The sequence below is a fragment of the Lepidochelys kempii genome, chromosome 16 (genome assembly GCF_965140285.1).
Source record: "Lepidochelys kempii isolate rLepKem1 chromosome 16, rLepKem1.hap1, whole genome shotgun sequence".
Taxonomy (NCBI): Eukaryota; Metazoa; Chordata; order Testudines; family Cheloniidae; genus Lepidochelys; species Lepidochelys kempii.
In genome coordinates, this window is record NC_136395.1 from 10,990,468 (window position 1) to 11,005,565 (window position 15,098).

Here is a 15,098-nt window from a genome sequence, read left to right on the forward strand (position 1 = left end):
CAGGCCCACTTCGTCACATCTCTCCCCCCTTCGAGATCGAACTGAGCGGGATCACTTTACCCGGTGACCTGGGGAAGTTCGAAGCCACCAATGTTCCCATGGATGCCCCAGCGTCTCTCCCATTCCTTGGTAGGAGTTACACCAGGCCCTTCCAGTTTCACGCCCTCCCTTAGGTCGGGGGTGGTCGATAGCACTCGCATGCCGCATATGGGAAGGTTTATGCGGCCCATGCCCTTTGGCCACCCCAAAACCCCAGGGGGTCAAACTGGGATTGGGTTTTCTCCCAGAGCTCCAGTCTGGAGGGCTGCAATTCGGGCTCTCTTGGTTAAGGGCCCCCATCTTGACCTGGGCCACATACTGTTCACTTACAGAACTAGCATGGAGACATCCCTTTCTCCACAACCTTGGCTCCCCAACAAACTGGCCAAACACAGCCACTTGGTTATAGGACGGTATACCTTTCTTAACAGCTTTCACTCCATCTGAGACCTTCTCAAAGCTATCCACACTGGATCTTTCAACAGGAAAGTCAGTGGATCCATTCACAACAGAAAATTTCTGGCTATTAGGAACTGAAACTTTCTTGATTAAATCACTTTCACACCCTTCAGTTGCAGTAAACTGCTTGCAAAGACTCCATGAGGATTCCTTTCCCAAGGGCTTTTCTATGCAACAATTCACCCCTCCCAGAAATTCTGCTCTTACCCTCTTTACCTAGGGCTTGCTCTAGGGGAACACTTTCCTGAGCAACAACAGACTCTTTCTGGGTCTCCCTTACATCCAGAATCACCTCTGGCCCATCAGACGGATTCCTACACAATCCCCTTTCAGGCAAACTTACAGACTTCCTAGATAAAAGGTTAGAAGCATTCTCCTTCCCTTTGCCACACACAAGTTCAGGAATCTTTTCCTCCTTGCTACAGGTTTCCACACCCTCAGTAGGTAGCACAATCAAACGACCTTTATGCTCTCCTTGTGCCCTGGCTAGGATCTCACCCTGATTAGACAGAGTTGCTCCACCCTTTCCAACAACACACTAGCAACAGGCAAAATACAAGCACCAGAATTGTCTGGTCTCTGGGATTTTACATAGACCCTAACTGGATGCGACCTAGTTACAGGGCCATTCTCCCGAGCAGACAGAAACTTAGGACCCTTCCCTTCCTGGGCTTTAGCTGAGTCCAGAACCAGCTCTGAGACAACTGCAGGACCCTCAACCATCACAGGCTGAAAGGCCCCTTCTGTCTGCTCCACAGACCAAGAAGAGCCGGACACACTTTCTCCTTTACCAGACACACAGGTTGGGATCTCATTCCCTTTGTCCCAGCACACAAGGCTGGTCACAGACAACTGCTTGGAGACCAGGGTAGCTCCCTCCATAGGCAAGTCAATACCCCTGACAGACAGAGACCCATTTCCTTCACTGTCCCAATTCTCCACCCAGCTAACAGGTAAGGTCCCGGGACTCTCATCTTCCACTCTCCTCGCCTTTGCACCCTGCTGACTGGACACAGCCATCAGATCACAAGGCTGCCTAGGCTCATCCAAACTTTCCTTACCAAGCACCTTGCCACTCCCCACAGATCCCCTGCCCTGCCTGTGTCTCCCCCCACTCAGCTGGGGTCTCAGCTCAGCACTGCCCTTGCTGTCCCAGTGGGGCAGGCCACTGCTTTCCTCAATGCATCAGAGCCAGCGAGAGTCCCCACTCTTGTGTGCAAGGGGGCAGGGAGCATCTCTCTGTCCCACCCAGCCCCAGGGGTCTGGTTACAGGCAGGCAGGTAGCCTGAGCCTAACGGCTCCTCCCTGCTGCCAGCCAGGTCATCTGCATTTTCACTGACCATTTCCCTCTCCGCCGATTGGTTCCCTGGATTCAAATTCAAACCCTTGGCAGTTACAGGAACAGGGCCTGGATCCTGTCCCAAAGAGACACAGTCACCCCACAACAGGGTCTCGCAGCTGGTGTCCTGGGGCACCCCAACGACCAGCCAGCCCCACTCCTCCTGGGTCTGCACAGGGATCTGGGCCATAGGGAAGGCGAGGGGCTTCGTCCCTGGGACCCTCACCCAGCTCACAGCGCCCCTCAGCATCTGAGGCTGCACCACCCAGGGTCTGACACCAGTTCTCTCTGTCCCAGGATCTCGCCACCCCAGGAATGTCTCCCCATTGACCATCACCTTCCGCTCCCACTGGGGGTCCGAGGGGCCTGGCCCCAGGAAACTCCACACAGACATATAGGTTGGGGTCAGGAGTGGGAGCCTGTCCACCTCCCCACCCATCTGGCTGATGGAGTCTGTGGCCTTGGGACCCAGCAAGGGAGCTAGACACCGGGGCTTTTCCGCAGGGTCCCCCTGGTTCAAATCTCCAGCCTGCTCAAAGGCAGTGAGGTGGGCATCCACCCCGCCCCCCTTAACTAGGGGCAGCAATTTAGTCTCGAGGTTCCCTGCGGAACTGGCCCCCCGGGATCTATCCCCACTCACCCCGGGGAGGTCCCCTAGGCCTCTCCGCTCCCCCACCGCCAGTTCATGCTGCTGCTGCTTCTGCAGCTCTTTCTCGGGCTCTCGCTGTCTCTCACGGTCCTCTTGCTCTCTCGGACTCAGCTCCAATCCCGTCTGTCTCCGATCCCCCGATGGGGAACCCGATCGTGAAGACCCCCGTCTGGTCGGGGACAGGAGTCTTGGCGATGCCTGGCTCCCACTCCAGCTGCTCCCAGATCCTGCTATAGCCCCATTGGGGGTCAGGAATCTGTTCCTTAGAGCGGTCATCCTCCTCCAGCTGCACGGTTAACTCTGCTTTGGTGAACTTTCCAACGCTCAACCCTCTCTTTTTGCACAGGGTTACAATGTCCTTCTTAAGGAGACGGGGACAGGCCGTCACTCCGCTCTTCCCAAGTTGTTGTGGACTCATAGGCCTGTGTGCTCTCAGCTCCCCACGGTTTCCAGGGAGAACCCCTAGTGTGCCAGCCCTTCTCGAGGTCACCACCTCTTTGCCAGGGTCGAGCTTCAGACTCCTCCGCCCCTTGGACTGGTCGCTGCAATCCCCAGGGGAACCCTGTTACTGCAAAAGTCCTTCTCTCTCCCCGCGCCAAGCTGCAGGCTCCTCCGCCCCTGAGACTGCTCACTGCAGTCCCCAGGGGGACCCCATTACTGCACAGTCCTTCTCGCTGGTCACACACTCCCAGGGGTTAACCGCCCCCCGAAACCGCTCCTCTCTGAGCCTTCAGCAGGCCTGGTCCTCGGCGATCCCCCTTCGTGTTACTGCTCCCCAGTCACTTACTGCAGGAAGCGCCATCCACGGGGTGCAAAACATCCCACCGCTGCCACCAGTTGTCACGGAGTCCCTGGGCAATGCTCTGGAACTGCTCCCCATGAAGCCAGTCAGGACTCTGGGGCAGTCGCCTTTCTGTGAGCAGCCTGTCTTCAGGACACACAGCTCACACAGCTTCCACCTTCCTGGGTCTGACCTCGGAGCATTCAGCATCCTCTGCCCCTCCGTGCGCTTCCCCCCAGCGAGTCCACTCAGGTGGGGCTCCTGGGGAAGCCAGAGGGTCCTGCACCCCAACTCCGCAGTCAGACGTGACTCTCAGCCAGCCAGTAAAACAGAAGGTTTATTAGATGACAGGAACATGGTCTAAAACAGAGCTTGCAGGTGCAGAGAACGGGACCCCTCAGCTGGGTCCATTTTGGGGGGCAGTGAGCCAGACAACCACGTCTGCACTTCACTCCATGTCCCAGCCAGCCCCAAACTGAAACTCCCTCCAGCCCCTCCTCCTCTGGGCTTTGTTCCTTTCCCGGGCCAGGAGGTCACCTGATTCCTTTGTTCTCCAACCCTTCAGCTCTCACCTTGCAGGGGGGGAAGGGCCCAGGCCATCAGTTGCCAGGAAACAGGGTGTTGGCCATTCTCTGTGTCCAGACCCCTGCACACACCTGCCCTCTAGGGCTTTGCAAGGATCATACACCCTTACCCCACCCCCTAGATACTTAAGAACTGCATAGGGGAAACTGAGGCACCCCCACAATATTCGGAGGAAACATTAAGAACAGGCCCACTTCGTCACACCTCCCCATCAGGAGGAAATACTCAGCACTTCCTGAAAGCCAGGTCCCTTTAAAGTGTCGAGTTGGGCACCCAAAATCAGTCACCTGAGGACAAGTCGCTTAGGCCAAAGTTTACACAAGGTGTTTGTGGCAGAGGCAGGAATTGAACCCTGATCTCTTCAGTACCATTCCAACGCCTTAATGGACAAGGTCACCCTTCCTCCCTAGGGCCGGTCTCATCCTCCTGCTTCTTTCACAGGAACAGCACAAGCCCTTCCCCACCTTGGATTATTACAATGAAATAAGAATCCAATGTGATCATCAGGATTTATGCTGGAAATCTGCAATCTTCACCTTGGGCTCTGGAGGACAGAACTCTTCCCCTTTCTCATGCATTAGCACAGGGCTGCCGCATCTGGGTGGTTAAGGCTAAGGGGCACTGTTTGTTTAAAGGAGGTTTCAGTGGAATTTTACAGAGAGCGTCTCATGGAAACATTTCTATTGGTCTTAAAGGTTTTATAACAAGCCTGTTTGTATAAACCCATAGGTTCAGGCCAGATTTAGCCTGGGTTGGTCTAAAAATGGTTTGCTAAATATAGCTGGGCCGAGCCACACTGCTGGCTTAGCTATGGATGGATGTTTGCTAGGGTGTACTTCCCTCCCCGGGGGGATGGCAAGCAACACAGAAGCCGCATGTTCTGGACGTGTATGCAACCAACAGAAGGTAAGTGGGAGGTTGAGAAATAGCTGTTTACACCTATGACAGGGAGCTTGATAAAACCAGGAGTGAGGCAGACAGACAACTCGTTTCCCTGCGCCCTTGGGGAGAAGGGGGTGAATTGGGGAAGTGACTCCGAGTCACACAAGCCAGCAGGAAACAGAGTCAAGGCACCACACCCAAGGCAAGGGGATCCATTCCAAAAGCTGTCAGAGTCCAGTCCTGGATTTCCCAGCAGCCAGCCCCAATTTCTGGCGTGTGTCATCCCTACAGGAACATTTCAGCCAGTTGGGCATTATTGCACCAGCCTCATGCTGCAGCATTCACAGCCCCACGCTGCCCTCACAGGGCCCTGGCCTCTTACCACCGCCCCCCCCCCCACCACACACACACTAACCTGTATCCAGAGTCTCTGCCTCTCCTGGGCCTTGCCCTTCAGCTTGGGGCCGATCGTGTTTTTCAGTTCTGGGACCAGTTCCTCCATCACCAGATTGCTCAAGACCTAGAGGAGCAGAATGAGGAGGCCGTTAGTGACTAGATCTCACATGGCTGTTAGCTGTCCTTCCACTGCTGGGCACTCTGCTCTCCCTGCCTCCCGACCCGTCCCCTCTTCTTCCTCACTGGCTGCCCGGTCCTCTGAAGATCCATTTCGTTTCCTCCTTCCCTACTTCTGTGATATGCTGCTACAGACTCTTACGTGACACCTTTCCCTGTGCATCCAACGCTTCGTTACGTAGCTCTGGTACTTCCATCTAGATCAAGGGCTCTTGGCATGAAACAATCTCTCCATAACACATGATAACGGTCTCCCTCCAGCCGTTCTGAAGCACTGAGGATACTTGAGGAAGCTAGTGCTCCCCACACTTTGTTTTCTAGCAAAGAGAGCCCTTTGCACCACAAATCCTCTTCCGATGCCTTAGCTGAGAGAGCATTGGGAACAGGGTCTGTACGCGGAGCTGCTCCCTCGTCCCGTGGGAGGGTCTTTCATGGCCCTGGAGAGGCACACTGTGCCGCTCAAGTCTGAGCGGAGCGCAAGACAGCGCTCCAATTGCTAGCTAGGGCGACCCCACCAACCCGGGAAGGCGCCCGGTCTCCTGAGCAGGCCCTGCAGGAGACATCCACTGGTGGATCCATCCTGCACAGCTGCAAGGACCAAAGCCAGGCTCCTATGGAAGGGGCTGGCCGGGCGTGGTTGCGTGCCCACAGAGGACGTGTGCGTGAGAAGCTAACGAAGATGTTCTCCCGCCGCCAGACACGGGGAGCATCGAGACTAGAGCTCCGGCTCAGAGTGGCTGCTCAGGGTGCAAGCTAACCCGGTATGTCCCGGAGGGTTAGCGCCCCACTGCTCTAGGGGGTAGGTGCTGACAGAATCAGTGAGTCTCTGCTTGGCTTAGGTCCCTCTCCTCCTAGCAGTTTGGCTTGACGCCCCCTCTGCCCGTTTCCTCCACGTTCAGCCTCCTGCCCACCTTCCGCTCGGCTGGGTTCCTAAACCCAGGGGTCGACCCGCCCCTCCCCACCACCTTCCTAGTCCCAGCTGCAGCCTCAGAACTGTTCACATGTGGGATTTTGGCGCTCCGCCCACTGGCCGCCTCCGACCTGCCAAGGAGATCCTATTAAAATGCATCACACGAGTCCGTAAAGCAACATCCTTGACATCTGAGCTGCAGTATTACACAGCCTGCCAGCACCACTCTCCCCTGGGGATTCCAGCACCCCCCCGCCGAGGATTCCTTCCCCCCCGCTCCACCCCATCACCAGAAGATTCCACTAGACACTGGCGGGGAGGGGAGAGAGTATATTTCCCCCCCTCACATTAACGCTGGCCCTCCACAGTGGGAACTATGGTATTTGCAGAGGCCCAGCAAGCTCCCTGAGCTGTAACCAGCCGCGGCTGGAATTCCTGCCCGGCCGGAGCAGCCCAACTCCTGTGGAACGCCCTGGGAGGGGTGCATGTCAGAAATGACTTTTTAACAAGGCACCTTCCTCTTTCTCAAGGGCGGCCAGAAGCGGTGAAGCAAGGGGGTGTCAAGGGAGAGAGAGGAGGGGCACAGGAGCATTTGGGGTATCAATCCCTGCTTTAAGCTTGCCGGCAAGCATGCAATCTTTCTTCCCCCAAGCTTGCCCTCCATGCCAACCCACCCAAGGAGATGGTTTAAAGCCAGGTCTGCATGGAGAGCCAGATGCAGCATCTGAGCAGAGTTACTTTTGGAAGGGCATAGGCAGTAAACTCCGCCATCAAGACACCAGCTTGGGTACAAGCTTCTCTTCCCAAGTTAAGCGTCACTCTTGATGTCTGGGTAAGGTTGGGGAGTGGGGGTGTCACTTTTTAAAAGGTGGCTAAAGCCGATCTTCCTAAAGAGGTTTCCTCCCTTTAGGGGGTCACTAGGACCCCAAAATGCAGCCCTGTCTGTGGAAAGGTTGGGCAGGACCCGTGAAGGCATTCAGGGTCCCCCAGGATCTCCCCAGCCAGCAGACGCCTTGCCACGGCAGCTCGGTGGTGAGATCCATTCATCCCTCCCTCCCGCCAATACAACTCCCACCAGCAGAAAGAGAAGTCTCTACAAGAGGGAAGACGCAGTTGCAAGCTGGGCTGGAGATAAAGGGGGAACAGGCTGCATACGACAGCACCAGGCAGAGGTGGAGGAAGGACCAGCAGCTGCCAGTGACCTCTAACCTAGCATAACATCCACTCAGCAGTGACACAGGGCTGACGTGTAAGCAGCATGCCCGTCCCAGGCTTCCCCCCCAGCCCTCCCTGGAATAGCGCCATTTTCCCCGGCCTGGAGGGCTGAATGACTAAGCCAGCTCTCCCCAATAGACCAGCTGCCAGAGCAAAGGCACAACGGTTTATCCCTTCGGGGTGGATGTCGGATGGGCCACACCCTGCCATGCAGCCACACCTCAAGGCTTTGGAGCGTCTAACCCAGCAGGGGTGCCGGCTCCACTCCCTCAGCAGCTGCTTCGTCCCCCAACCATGGGTAATCTCAGTACATCCAGGAGGCCGATTTGGAGGCGCCAAACCATCCCCCTTCTGGCTGGGGTCAGGTCATTGCAGGAGAAGCCGCTCTTGGCCGGGGGACCCCTCTCACCCTCACCTGGACCTCGTTGCCACAGAGCATGTCCCAGGTGCCGTACTGCTCCTTCGACTGCCGGTACATGCGGACGGCATCCGTAAAGGCTGGGGCCTCCACCTTGGAGTCCTCTGGGATCCCTGAAGGAGAGAGGGGGGTGGGGGGGGTGGAAGAGAGGAAACCACAGCAGATTTTCCTGTGATGCACTCATAGCTTCTGTTACATTTTTGTCCTTCACGTTAGTTCCAGGTTTCAGAGCAGCAGCCGTGTTAGTCTGTATCCACAAAAAGAACAGGAGGACTTGTGGCAGCTTAGAGACGAACAAATTTATTTGAGCATAAGCTTGCGTGAGCTACAGCTCACTTCATCGGATGCATGCAGTGGAAAATACAGTGGGGAGATTTATATACACAGAGAACATGAAACAATGGGTGTTACCATACACACTGTAACGAGAGTGATCAGGTAAGGTGAGCTATTACCAGCAGGAGAGCGGGGGGGGGGGGGGGCACCTTTTGTATTGATAATCAAGGTGGGCCATTTCCAGCAGTTGACAAGAACGTCTGAGGAACAGTAGGGGGGAATAAACATGGGGAAATACTTTTACTTTGTGTAATGACCCATCCACTCCCAGTCTTTATTCAAGCCTAAGTTAATTGTGTCCAGTTTGCAAATTAATTCTAATTCAGCAGTCTCTCGTTGGAGTCTGTTTTTGAAGTTTTTTTGTTGAAGAAATGTCACTTTTAGGTCTGTAATTGAGTGACCAAAGAGACTGAAGTGTTCTCTGACGGTTTTTGAATGTTATCATTCTTGACGTCTGATTTGTGTCCATTTATTCTTTTACGTAAAGACTGTCCAGTTTGGCCAATGGACATGGCAGAGAGGCATTGCCGGCACATTTCACAGTGGTAGATGTGCAGGTGAAGGAGCCTCTGATCGTGTGGCTGATGTGATTAGCCCTATGATGATGTCCCCTGAATAGATATGTGGACACAGATGGCAACGGGCTTTGTTGCAAGGATAGGTTCCTGGGTTAGTATTTTTGTTGTGTGGTTGCTGGTGAGTATTTGCTTCAGGTTGGGGGGCATACGTAACTTCTTTTTATGTTAGTTCCACATTCCCTTCCCCTGCCGTGACTCACGCTGACAGGGACGGCAGCCCTTGCGGGGAGCTCACAGCCAGCAATCTGACACAATTCCCTGGGACTGGAGTAGCGGGAGCCCCCCGCTCCAGCCAAAGCTCCAAAGCACCTTCAGAGACGAAAAGTGCCATGTAAGGCTAATTGAGATGGGCCTGGACCAAAACCCCAGATCCAAATACCCCCAAAAGCCCTGGGGACATTTCAGATCTGGAGCTAAAATGTGGCTGCCTTATATTGTTCCCTGTACTGCCTCCGAGCAGCAAGAGAATGGATATAGGGCACCATACACCACCACCACTGTCATTTGACAAGGGGATCCCACAGCACATAAACGGGGGAGGAGGGGACAAAGAAGGCGCATGGGCATCGCCAGAAAGATTTCCTACTGGCATCAAGTAACTAAACACCCAGCTAGTCCCAGCCCACCCCATGAGAGCTCTCCCAAGGCCCAGGGTTAGACAGACACCTGGAGCACTGGGCAGCGCAAACCACAGGATGGGAGGTCGAAAGGAAATTAATGACCAATCATGGGGAGGTGGGGAGGGAAAGGAGAGAGTGGGTTTAAAAAAAGAAAAGTATGAGGCAGTGGATGAGTCATGGGCAGCATGAGGTTCCCAGCCAAACCCAGTGCGGGGAGGTGGGGACACCAATTGCATTGCAGCCTGTTCCACTCCCACTGAGATTTCATCTCCATGATTTACAGCAGCAGACACCACAGGGCAGACCATGGGACAAGAAGAGGACTAGTTGATGGGGGGTGGGGTGGGGTGGCAGGGAGTCCATCTATTTCCATGACCTCCCCCAATCCCTGGAAACCAGAGGCCACATCTGTATACGGTTGTTCATGCAGGGAAAGAACTGGGGTGGTTAACTGGGGAGGGGGGGGTAGGGTAGCAGGGGTTAGCTGGAGTTTGAGAGGTACCAGGCTGGGGGCAGAGTGTTCTGGGAACTGGTTTGCCTAACCCATTGCAACACTGAGATACCCAAGGAAAGGATGCGCTGGCGTGAATCTTTCCAGAGCTACTGACCGATGCTCCAAGCAGCTGAACCAGCCCCGGAGCTGTGGAAGGCGAGAGAAGTGAGGGTGCTGGGGGCACAAATTGGCTGGTTGCCAAGCGTTCCATGCCAAGTACAGGGCTGCCATTAACCCTGCCCTGCCTCTCTGCAGTCTGCACTGGGAGCTGCAAGTCTGGAACTCATAGGCTGGGAAGTGGGGCAAGGACTTCACCTCTGGGTAGCAAAGCCTTTGGATGCCTGATGCATTAGACTGCATGTGTACTTCCCTTCTGGCTGCCTTGGCCAGCAGTAGAAGGAATGCAGGATATGACTGGGACTCCGCACAAAGTCTGGGTCTCTGCAGTCTCCTGCCAGGCAGAGCTGAGCCTCCAAGTGCTTGCTGCAAGCCGGCTCTGCCTGCGTGAAATCCTGAAAAGCAGCCTCTCTCCTACTTTGCCCCACTGCATCATGTGCCAGAGCATGGAATCCAGGCACTCACAAATGCAGCAGAGGGATTCTTAGGGCAGCTGACCTGGGGAAAGGACCAGAGGCCACAGCTGGGGAAACGGAGGAGAAGAGGATAAAAACTCCTGTATAGATAGAAGGAAGCAAACACACACACACACAAAAGGCAGATCAGTAATTCCCACCTGACAATACATGGAACAGCAGCAGCTTTCAGAGTGCTAAAGCAGAGGCTAGGGCCTTGGCCAAGAAGAGGAGCCAGAGTAGGGTCCGCTCGGTATTATCTAACGTTCGTGCGTCGCACCAGCATGTTCCCGGCACTTTTCACAGAGACTAGAGCAGCAGGGTAGAATCCTGGCCCCACCGAAGTCAGCGGGAGCTTTGCGACTGTGTGAGAAATCCTAGCTGTGCTAAAGTCAGCTTCTGCCCCAAGAAGCATACACTGAGTACCCAATAAAGCTTTTACTCAGGGGCAGAATGAAACACTTGCCCTGGTAAGACGGGGGACAGCTCAGACTTTAAGGCCAGAAGGGACCATCACGAACATCTAGTCTGACCTCCTGCACATTGCAGGCCACAGAACCTCACGCACCCACTCCTGTAATAGACCCCCAACCTCTGCCTGAGTTACTGAAGTCCTTAAATATTGATTTAAAGACTTCAAGTTATATTTACTTGCATTCAAACCAGCAAGTGACCCGTGCCCCACACTGCAGGGGAAGTCGAAACCCGCCCAGGGTCTCTGCCAATCTGATCTGGGGGGAAATTCCTTCCTAACCCCAAATATGGCCATCAGTTAAGAGGACTGAGCCTCCTTAGGGATACAGATCTGAGCATCTGATGGAGCTCCATGGCCCAACAGATGTGGATTCAGATTCTAGGACAGATTCAAAGTGCATTAGTGTCCTATGTGGTTTCTAAAGTACCCTCAGATCAGAAACTCCAAGTCACCAGCCTTGCTGTGATACCCACAGACACAGGTTTCCAACATGTTACTGCTTCACATAACACCCCTCCCTTCAGCGCTCTGTGGGTCCAGCTTTGCTCCTGAAGCCACCAGTAGCCCTTAGATGGAATTAGAGCCCCATAGGTTTCGATCTAGATTGGGAGGCAGCGTTCCTAGGGCTAGAGCACTGGACTGGGTTTATTCCTGGCACAGACACTGACCTGTTAGGTGACTTTGGGCAAGTCAATTCACCTCCCTGCCTCAGTTTACCCATCTGTAAAATGGGGATATCGATACTGACCTCCTTCATAAAGTGTTTTGAGCTCTACTGATGAAGAAAACCATATAAGAGCTGAGAATTATTATTTCCACAAAGCCAGGCCATCATTGTTAGGGCCCTACCAATTTCACGTCAGGGACCATGAAATAAGCCCTTCCCCAGGAAATCTGATCTCCACCATGCTGCTGGGAGCAACCCAGCTGAGGGCTCCTAGCTGCGAGTCCCAGCCAGGCTGGGGAAGGACAGGACATATGGATGCTCTTGGGGGTGGGGCGTTGGGCAGCAGCCCCAGAGGTTCCTGCAGCCGGAGGAGGCTTGTGGAGGTGGGTCTGATCTCCCAGTGAGAGCGCAGGGACTAGCAGCTAGGAGCCCTTGGCTGGGGCACTCCCAGCAGCATGGGTGAGATCAGACCCATCTCCACGAATCTCCTACGGCTGCAGGAAGCTCAGCGGCTGCTGCCTTCAGATCCCAGCTCTGAAGGCAACACAGAAGTGAGAGTGGCAATCCCATGACCCCCGTATAACAGGTTTGTGAAACGGACACACACACACACACCCCACGGTGGCCCCCTTTTGGGTTGGGACCCCCGCAGTTACAACAGCCTGAAATTTAGATTTAAACATCAGAAAACATGAAATTCACCAATTTTCCAATTCTATGGCCGTGAAATTGACCCAAACGGACCGTGACTTTGGTAGGGCCTTAGACATGGTGATATCTGGGTGCTGCTCTTATTACAAGCAACCAAGAAATACTCAGGCCAAGATTAGTCCCTTGGGTGGTCACAGACTTGGCTGTCTACAACAGCAGCAGTATCTTATGCAAGGATACAGCCAGGGACCTGTTCCACTGTTACTACTTGGCGGGAGAGCTAAATCCACTGAAACAGTTCCGAGCAAACAAAAGCAAATTCCTTTAGAAGTGTTTTGAAGCAACAACTGTCGTAAACAGAGGAATGCAAAAGGGGGTCGGTTTTATATTAATTTAGTAGCAAAAAAAAAAAATCCTAACAATCTTTGAAGTTAGACTCCACTGGTCCTTGTCATTTCTAAAATTTGACTTTAATTTTAAGTCCCTATGTAAAAATAGCAAGTACTCAAAGCATACTGCTCCTCGGGTGTCAGACCTACCTGCAAAAACCAGTTTATTTACTTTCCATTCCAGTTACCCTGCAGAGCCAGCCGGATGCTCCTGTGACTCATGCATCAACACCAAAATTGCTAATTTAGCAGCTACTGCAGAATCTCTGTTCCGATTTGTAAGCCAGGGAGAACCTAGCTGTATATTCATACCCCAGGAAGCGTATGATGGGTTGGCAGTTGGGGGAGGGAGGGAGAGAAATCACAAGGTATTTTTGCTTGTGCGCTGAGCGTTTATCTGGAGCATGAGCAGCATAAACATGGGAAACCACAATGCCATTTTTTAATCAAGGGAATTTCAAGATAATCTTATTGAAACGAAGCTAAAAGATTTAAGACCATAAGGGACCATAATAATCATGTCGTCTGATCTCCTGCAGAGGACTGACCGGAGACCCGCCCCGGAGAGTCCTGGGCTATCGCCTTTAGAAATTCATTCTGTTACTGGAATCTTTGGTTTTATCTGTAATAAAGCCAGGTCACCAGTGCAGCTGTGGCCTGTTTAAATGTGTGCCCCTTTAATGCGCTAACTAGCCTCTCCCTTCCAGTGACTGAGGTTCACAAGACAATATAGATCAGCAGCAAAGCAAGCTGGACGGGCAGCCGCCTGCTCCCCCACATGGGTGTTTGGCCAGACTTACTGCCCCGGTAAGTGCCCATGGCAATCTGACCAGGAACGGAGTAGCCAGGGACGCTGTGCATCAGAAAGCTGGGCGAGGCGGAGGAAGCATGCGCCACACCTGTTCAGAAATGGATGTGTTCTAAGCAGCAGCCGCCTTCCAGGTAGAATTTGCTAATTTGCCCCAAAGAATGCTGGGTAAAAGTGATCCCCTTCCATTGTGTAGCTCCCACCTCCAGGCAGATCTTAGTCCTGCTGTGGCCAGGGCCACACAAAGGCCTCTGGGGGCCTGGGGCAGAGTCTGAAATGGAGACCACTACCCCCTGCACTGTCAAAAACATTACTACGGATGGGATACCCGGAGGGGAGTTGCAGAGAAAGACCGCCGAGCGTGCATCCTACACTGGTGGCTCCTGTCCCGCGGGGCTAGCCCCAGTGTCCCGCTCAGCCACCTGGGGCGTGGTGTCACAGTGCCACTCAGGTTCGGCTCGGCCCCCAAACCCACGTGGCCCCGTGCACCAGGCCGCAATGCCACACATTCAAATTTGGCCCAGAGGCTCTTCATCATGACAGGACAAAGGGACGGCCTGGCCAAACCTGCATGGTGCTGTAATCCAAGCACCAGCTCGCAATGCCACTTGGTTTGGGGACTCTCTCAAACGGGGGATCGGGGAGAGGGAGGGGGGGGGGACTGCCCCTTTTGTCTCCCACCCAACCCTGGCTGCAGCTAAGTAAATGTGGAGTAAGACAGACCCTTTCCTCCAGCTCGAGGTCTGTAAGTAACCCTCCTGCACTGGTAAGTGCCAGAAACAGGTTTAGCTGAGCAGAGCTGGGTGGGGTTTGTCCCCATCTCAGAGAAATTTTCAAAATCTCCAATTTTTGTGCCACGGATCAGGATAAAAAGTAAAAAAATATCAAAAACTTTTCAAATGAAAAAATTCAAAAAAGCTCAGCTGTGGTTAATCAGAAGGTTTCTTTTCGACCCTTTCTACAAAACCCCCCGGGTTTGACCCTTTCACATTCAGAATTTTTGTTTTTCTGTAAATTAGCTTCAATTTCTTAACAAAAAGCAGTTTTGAACCGGAAACCTGGATTTTTTTTATTTCAAAAGCATCAAAACAAGAGAGGATTTCCCAACTTTTTCAACTCGAGAAAGTTAACCAGAACAGACCCTTTCCTGCAAGAAGGTTCACTCTTCACAAATACGCATTTTTGGATGAAAAATGCTTCAGCAAAAAAACCAGCTGTTTAGACAAGTTTGCCAGCAGCCCCTTTCCACAGCTCAGCCAGGTTCTTACTGCTGGCTGATTCGCAGCAGAGGGTCGGTTTTGTTTCTCCTATTAAGATTGCCCAGGCCAGGGTGGAAAAATGATTAAAGAAAAAAAATCCCCTCATTGTTACTAATGGGGAACAGTTCCTCTTTCGTCAGCAGCTGCTAACGATGGATCTTGGTCTCTCTCCAGTTATGCTTTTGTGTCTGGTCGGCAATTTTCCCTAAATCAAGGGAAAGTGGGAAAAGCCCAGGATAATGTGGGGGTGTGCACATGTATGCGGAACAGGGGAACGAACGCCAGGGCTAAGTGCCTGGAGTGCAGCTCATGTAGCTGGATGGTCTTGCGGGCTAAATCAGAGCAGGCCCATGGCCTTGCAGTCTGAGCCCAGATCTAAAGCCTGCAGCTCCAGAGCTAG

The 15,098-nt window shown here is 53.4% G+C and overlaps 1 protein-coding gene across 1 annotated transcript in view; it reads right to left on the minus strand.

The window, feature by feature from the left end:
* NIBAN2 (niban apoptosis regulator 2) overlaps positions 1 to 15,098 on the minus strand; it is a 104,007-nt gene that overhangs the window by 15,906 nt on the left and 73,003 nt on the right. The window contains exons 6-7 of the mRNA XM_073314571.2: positions 7,848 to 7,963; positions 5,150 to 5,254 (exon numbers count right to left, since the gene is read on the minus strand). Coding sequence (XP_073170672.1) covers positions 5,150 to 5,254; positions 7,848 to 7,963 — 221 coding nt within the window. The remainder of the gene's footprint in view (positions 1 to 5,149; positions 5,255 to 7,847; positions 7,964 to 15,098) is intronic.